Source organism: Monodelphis domestica, chromosome 3 (assembly GCF_027887165.1).
Source record: "Monodelphis domestica isolate mMonDom1 chromosome 3, mMonDom1.pri, whole genome shotgun sequence".
Taxonomy (NCBI): domain Eukaryota; kingdom Metazoa; phylum Chordata; class Mammalia; order Didelphimorphia; family Didelphidae; genus Monodelphis; species Monodelphis domestica.
Genome location: NC_077229.1, coordinates 112,631,731 through 112,639,567, shown reverse-complemented (window position 1 = coordinate 112,639,567; position 7,837 = coordinate 112,631,731). Strand labels below are relative to the sequence as shown.

Here is a 7,837-nt window from a genome sequence, read left to right as displayed (position 1 = left end):
ATATCACTTCAGAAAATTTATGTGGAAATTAATGATGTGTAATTGGTAAAAAATAAAATCAAAGAAAGAAAGGAAAAAGAAACATGGGGAGACTGTTGTGGAAATCTGTGGGAAGGTGTATATTTCAGTCTATGTGAGAAATTTGCCTTACCTATTCTGTTGTTTTGTTAAATATCTTTTGCTTTCAACTAATATGGCTTCTGGTTGGCCTGATAGTGGCAGCTCCTGAGCTATGGTTTTGGGTAAGACTGAACCAAAGCATAGTTTGCACCTGGGGCAGCTTTCAGAAGGCTTTAAATTGAACAGTACTTGGTCTGAAGGTCTAAGAATCCACATGACTTTGCAACTATCAAGTTATGACCCTGCTCAGAACTTTTTTTCTTCTTTCGAACCAGACTAGTGGGTAGCAGCTCATAGAACATTGGAATTGGAATTAGGAAGAGCTGATTTTGAATCATGCCTCAGACTCTTACTAACTCTATGACTCTGGGCAAGTCATTTAAACCCCTTTTAGACTAAGAGGTAGCACAGTGGATAAAACACCTGCCTGGAGTCAAGAAGACCTGAGTTCAAATTTGGTCTGGTACTCACTAGCTATATGTTCCTGGGCAAGTCAGTTAACCCTGCTTGCCTCTATTTCCTCTATGTAAAATGATCTGGAAAAGGAAATGGCAAATTACTCCAGGATCTTTGCCAAGAAAGCCCCAATGGAATCACAAAGAGTCAGAGAGGACTGAAACAACCAAGTGATGACGACAGACTCGGATATTAATCTGTAGAATGAGGATAATGATAGTACGTGCCTCTTAAGGTTGTTGTGAGGATTAAATAACAGGTCCTGGATTCAAATCTGCCCTCAGAAATTTCCTAGCTGGACTCTGGACAAGTTATTTAGTCTCCACTGCTTAGTCCTTACCACTCTTCTGCCTTAGAATCAATACTTGTTATTGATTCTTAGATAGAAGATAAGGGTTTTTTATGTTTTTTTTTTAATGAGAGCTATAACTTAAAGGTCTTTGAAATCTTAAAATACTATATATATGTGTGTGTGTATGTAACTATATAATCTATGTGTTATTATTGCCTTTATTAATGGGTGTTATTATTGCCTTTGTGTATGATGTTTCATTTTTAATGGTGTTCTATTTTATAATTTTATCTTGACTTTGTCACTAGATTGTAAACTTATCAAAGAGAAGAACTGTGTAATCTATTTCTTCTGAATCTGCACATAGTGAGTACTATGTGAAACTAGTTGAGTTTTAGAATCATAGATTATAGTTTTTGATTCTCTTTGGTCTACAAGGGATTTTTCTTTCTTTAATAGAAGAAAAAGTCAAGTAGAGAATGAATGATGACTTCTGGGGATGGCAGGAATTCCTATTGGTCTTATGGGTTCTTTTAAAAAACAACTATTGACTCTAAGCACCCAATTATTGTATGTCTTTCCTCCTTCACATAGCACCCCTTTCATGTTGTTATTCTTACCCCTAACAATGTAACCTAATGGAAACTTAAATGAAAAAACAGCAGACTTAGAAGCTTAGAGACCTGGTACAGTATTGTAAAATAAAGTACTTAAAAAGTGATGCATTATTATAAGTGTAGGTTATTATTATTTATCTATCAAGTGTAATTTCTATAAGTATTTGACTTCCCTAGTGAAATGGGTGGATGAAAACAATTTGTTCCAATGGCCATGAAGGAGGCTGAAGCAAGTGCTGTAGACATCAAAGATCCCATGGTCATACACTTCAGCCTGGGTCATCACCAATCTTCTTGACTTTTTTCCTGCTACTGGATTTCAGTGGGTGACTTGGGACAATGCTGCTACCCTGAACCATTAATAGGGAAGTTTGGAAGAGGGGAGATTTTTTTTTTGGAGAATGACTTCAATTTTAGGGAGTTTAAAATGGCTACTCAGCACCCAGTTCCAAATGTCCAGTAGGCAGTTAGAAATGAGATACTGGAGGTAAACAAAGGTAAATGGATTTGAAAATCCTCCACATAGCTAAGATAATCAAACCCTTGAATGTTGCTAAGGTCACCAAGTGAAATAGTATAAAGAGGAAGAAGGCCCAAGAGTCCAGTTGTCAGTAGATCCTTAACTGTGTGAAGAACCAGAAAAGGAGACAGAGAAGGAACTGTCAGATAGGTAGAAGCTAACCTGGAGAGAAAACTGTATGGTGAAGATAACGACAGGCAATATCACAGGCTGCAGAGAAAAAAAACCGAGGGGAAAGAGAAAAAGCCAGAAGACTTGGCAATTAAGAGATCATTAGTAACTTCGGAGAAAGCAATTTCAATTGAATGTTGAAGTTGAAAACCAGAGATTAAACGAAGCAGGGGAACCTTTTGTGGACTGCCTGCTTCTCAAGTTTAGCCACAAAAGGAAGGAGATATTAGTTTCTTTGAAGGTTTTTGATAACTTGGGTTAATAATTTCTTTTGGCGGGTGGGAATTGTTCCCCACCTGTAAAACTAGAGGACTGGACTATATATGAACATGTTGATAAATTTTTACAAAATCTTCTCTGGAGATAAAATGGATAGAAAAATGAGTCTGGTGCTTTGTTTGCTTAGTTCTGCTCTTTTATGGGGTTAATTAAGCGATGGCTCGTTTCTACAATCCTTTCCAAGGTAGGAGTTTTAGGATTTGATGTATACCGTCATCGAGGTCGGTACACCTTATAGGCGCTGGGGTTAGGGGTAAATCAAAGACGAAGATGACCACCTCTCAGACCTGCAGGTTGAGTACGTCCGGAGCCTAAGGTAAAACGTAAATTCGTACACCGGCCCTTGGAGGCGGGACCAAGAGAAACGTGGATTTAGAAACCGAACTATCCACGCGGTTCAGAGGGTCTTTTTCCTTCAACCCAGCCACGAGAGCGGCGGCGTGGAGCATGATGGGACTTGTAGTCACCTCCTTCAGACCCGCCCTCCACTAGGGCCAGTGGCCCCACCTCTAGGGAACTACGCTTCCCGTGAGGCAGCGGATCAAAGAGGTTCCCTTTTAATTAACTTTATTCGTCAAACTGCCTTGAGGACAGATCAGAGAGGGCGGGGGCCGCGGGGGCCGCGGCGGCGGCTGGAGCTTTAATAGTGGCGGCCGCGCAATTTCTGCCGCTGCCGGGGTGGGGGCGGCAAGATGGCGGACGGGTTTGGCGGCAAAGAGAAATGCAGCGACCAGAGGTTGGTCTCGCTGCCCTTGTCTCGCATCCGTGTGATCATGAAAAGCTCCCCCGAGGTGTCCAGCATCAATCAAGAGGCGCTGGTGCTCACGGCCAAGGCCACGGTGAGTCGGCGGAGCTGAGAGGGGAAGAGGACAGAGGGAGGGGAAATAAGGGGGGAGGGGGAGAAGAGGAGGTGTTCAAGTTTCCCCCAACGACCGCGTCCCGCGCGCCGCCCCCTGGGAGCCGCTGTGCACCACACGCACGCGCTGCCTAGCCTGGCGCGAGCACGAGTCCGCGTCGCTGGCCTTCTGGCCGCCGTCTTGAGAAGCCTCCGGAAGGAACGCGCTTCAAGAAAAAAAAAAAGACGTCCAGTGGGACTCGCAGAGGGCGCACTCTAGGCGGAGACTGATCCCGCGTGGTACTCCTCGTGGGTGCAGAATTGTGGGTCCCAGGGGGAATTGACTAGCGCAGAACAACCCTAAAAGCCCCTATCCCGGCGAGACAAAACGCAAAGGAAGCGTGACAGCCAGGCTAGGCAGAAGGAAGTTCTGGACGTCGGATGGAAACCATTCTGTACAAAGTTATATGATTGATTCTCCTTCCACCCCTGTCTAGTACTTCAGAAATGATTAACTTAATTACAGCGGGAGGGATTTTTTAAACATAAAGGCTGTTAGGAAGATACTGACATATATTGATAAAGGAAATTGAAGAGGATAATAGTATTTTAAAAGTAAAAGCTTTCCCAAAAATCCATCCCGCATTTTTCAGTCCTTGGGATATTTTTGTTTTGTGTGGGTGTTTTTGGAGATTGGGGGGTGAGTGACCTTTACTAAGGTTCTGTTCTTCCCCAGCACTGGTTGGAAGTGCCCTTGACTCTCCCGGCCAAATGCAATATGAGACATTGCAGCTGTGTTATGTCTTCCTTGCAAATTCTATTCCAAGACCGGAATCAATCTAGAGAACAAATCTGCACTGTAGAGTTGAGAGAAGGAATGTGCTTTTTCTGTGATTTTGGATAGAGACTGGGCCTGAAGGCAGTTGTAAAAAAAGCAGAGATCATCTAGTAGACATAGCAAGGCGACTAGCATTTAAAAAGTGCCTTAAGATTTATTTGCAGGTGCTTTACAAATATCTAATTTTGTTCTCACAACAACCCTAAGAGATAGGTTCTGTTGTTATCCCCATTTTACAAATGAGGAACCTGAGGCACAGAGAAATTGTGACTTGTCCAGTCACAGAGCTAGTAAGCAATCTATATTTGAAATTAAAATTCTTATTGGCAGCTCTGTCCTTATAGTTATCCTTCAGACTTCAGAGCTTTACTCCCAGATTTACCTTACAATCCCATTATGCTTTGCAAGGTCCCTTCCTAACCAATGTCAGTGGCTACAATCTTTACATTTCAGATGATTCTACAGTCTCCAAATCCCTCTTGATGTAATTCTATTTTGAGTTTACAGGAATAATTTCGTTTATAGTGGTTGCTTTAAACCTTCTGGCTTGTCATAATTTTAATCTTCTTTAAAATGTACCTCAGCCAAAGAGCACTTTTTCTCTTCTGAACTCTTTCCTTTAATGGGTTTCAAAACTAAACACAAAGTGCTTGCCTAGGGTTGAATAAAGTAAATTTCACAGTGTTTTATGCTTGGTTATACTTTTTTTTTTAACTGAAGTATTTCTGAATTAGACATAATGGTCTTCTTAGTTGGAGCTCATTGGAGCTCATCATTGCCAATGGACTTTTGTTTAACTTTGCTATTTCTCAAGATGGTCATAGGGTTTACTTGTGTTATTTTTTAAGGCCTCATCAGTAAGTTTGGGCTAGAGACTTTTTCCAACTCCTTTGCTGATATCACCTCATCCCTGGAAGTATCCTCCAATCCAGCAGCAACTGGAAAACAATTACCTCCTTGACTGAGAAAGTGTGAACTAGACAAGCCAAACTTTGGGGAGTGCAACACAGTCCAGTCTGGTGCTTTGCATCAGTTTAAGAGATATTTTTGTCTATCCTCAGCATGGAGGAGTTGAGCTGGGAGCAAGAAGTCTGGCCAGCTTTACAACTCCCAACTCATTGGCTTCATTATCTGATTTGCAGTGGTGTGAATTACCAGAACTTCAGATATACCCATATTCAAATGGAAGGTAAAAAAATTGCATCTCTAGAGCCAAATGTGATTTTTTTTTTAATAATCTACATTACTTTTATCCTCCTTTACTGTAGGTAATTGATCATTGGCTGAGTTTCTGATTCATTGCCGTACCAATCCTTAATAATAAATAGTAGTAAATCTAAAATAAATTTTTGTAGAATGACCATTTGCTACCCTTCCCTCAACAATAAACTGATAACTACAATGTAATGTTGTCATTATTCCTCCTGGAGTGATCTTAAAGCCTATGATGCAATTTAAACTTGAAGTTATCCAAACTTGGTATGAATCTAAATTAAACAAAGTACCAGAATGTTTCCTGAATTTTCATCTTTTTCCATCTTGTTTTAGGAACTCTTTGTTCAATATCTAGCCACCTATTCCTATAAACATGGCAGTGGAAAGGAGAAGAAAGCACTTATTTACAGTGATTTATCAAATACTGCAGAAGAGTCGGAAACCTTTCAATTTCTTGCAGGTACTTAGCTTTTCAAGCAGCCTGTAAACATGCCTGGTAGTTTATAGTTTGGGTTTCATATTGCAGTCATGAAAATAAAAACCCTCCCTGATTGAAATTGCCTCAGGTTTCTAAATATAGTATGTATGCAGGTAGATGAATGCTTGGCAGGTTTGGCAAGAATAACAGGGATTTCATCAGATCAGGGGATTCAGCCCCTACCCTGAAGACAAAGATCAAAACTAGTCTTTGCAGCTCTAGAAAAAGCAAAGCTTTTGCCTGTTATGGGATAGCATCACAACGGAAAATATTTTAGTTTTTGCCCACTGTTACAGTTGTCCAAAGGTAGTTCATATCTTGTCAATTTTAAATGCAGTGAGAGGAGCCTGTCTGGCGATTCAGTTTAGTCTGTAATCAGTGACAGGCATATCTTTTATCATTTGTTTTTCTGATGTTGTCCAAAAGCCTGTCCTAAATTCTTTCATTCTTTACAAGGTGATAGAAACGGGCATTTCTAGCAGGAGTTGGTAGTCTTGGAAATATGTTTGTGGTTGTCTACAACAGTTTGCTGATACAATAATTTTTGTTTCAAGATATATTACCAAAGAAGATTTTAGCCAGCAAATACCTGAAAATGCTTAAGGAAGAGAAGGGGGAAGGAGAAGAAGATGAGGAAGAGGAAGAAGAGGAGGATGAAGAAGATGATGAGAGTGAGGATGAAGAAGCTGAATCTTAAAACATAAAAGCAATACTTTATAATTAACCAAAATTGTGCTACCAACCCCACTCAGGCCCCTTTCTCCTAAATAAAATACAGAGCTGTTCCATTTCATCCCCATACAGAATTTTATATCCATCTATCCATTTCAGTCTGAGGAATGAGTTAAAAGAAAATTTACTTGATTTGCATTACATTTGAAGGCATCACTAAGCTGCATATTTATTCTGATATCTTGTTTGTCTTATTGAACAATGAACTTCTATATCCTTAAGAGAAACAAACATGAAATGCTTATCTTTTTTATTAATTGATATAGATTTAAGATCTAGTGATAGTAAATGTAAATTAATATATGTATATTATGAAATTATTTTACTTGTGGACCATACTCGTTTTCAGTTGAACATTTCATTTATTTTTGGTTAAATATGTAGTATAGAGCATATTACATATTAATTTCTGTATAGCAAGAAATTTTTACTGTTTGATAAAAGAGTGCTTATTTTTTTTACTGTAAAAGATTTTTCCATTCTGTATTTTTAAAAAAATGTACATAATTTTCCTTCAATAAAATGGTCCATCAATCAGAACAAGCCTGGGCTATTGTCATTCAGTAGGCTCACTTGCTAGAGAACCCTAAATGTATAATCAAGAAATAGCCGGATAATTTCCAACAGGTTGTTTGGGGGAAACTTCAAATCCTAGTTCCAAGTGACATTAAAAAAACATTTTCCAAGAATGCTGATCAACTCAATGTTCTGTGCAAAGATTTTCACTGCCCCCTCCCCCTACACACACAAGTATCATCAACTCTTGTTGACTAACTGCAGTGAGCCTGAACTCTGTTGTGTGAAGGGAATCATTGGGTAAATTGAGTCATGAGAATAGAATGGCAGCTGGAAAAGGGCAGCAGTAGAGTAGAGAGATCCTGAGACAGATTGGTTCTGGAGATCTGATGCATGAGAGTTAATGGGTGGCGAAAAGGTTTGATAAACTGAGATAAAAGTGGATTTTGGGCTCTTCTCTTCCAAACTTGTTGCTGACTGGATTTCCCAGTGAGCATGGCTAGGGGGCCCTAATGGCCACCACAGAATAGCAAGCTTAGTGGAGCAATAGGGTAAATATCCTTTATATCTCCCTTATTTTTTCCATCTTTTCCCCCTTTTACTTTTGATTAATAAAATTATTAGTGTACAGCCAGTCTTATAATTTTCCTTCTTACAGCTCAAGAGAACAATTACAGATGAACTATGCAATGGTTTTCCTCCTGACAATGGTGATACACTCAGCGTTCAAATGAAACATGTTTTTTGGACGTGGCCATTGTAGAAATG

General features: G+C 39.7%; 1 protein-coding gene across 1 annotated transcript; it reads left to right on the top strand.

The window, feature by feature from the left end:
* The first annotated feature begins 2,920 nt into the window (after positions 1-2,920).
* On the top strand, positions 2,921-7,093 carry CHRAC1 (chromatin accessibility complex subunit 1). The gene is made up of 3 exons (XM_001381635.5): positions 2,921-3,294; positions 5,677-5,803; positions 6,376-7,093. The coding sequence occupies exons 1-3, from the start codon at positions 3,148-3,150 to the stop codon at positions 6,516-6,518; spliced, it is 417 nt and encodes a 138-aa protein (XP_001381672.1). The 5' UTR covers positions 2,921-3,147; the 3' UTR covers positions 6,519-7,093.
* Positions 7,094-7,837: the final 744 nt, after the last annotated feature.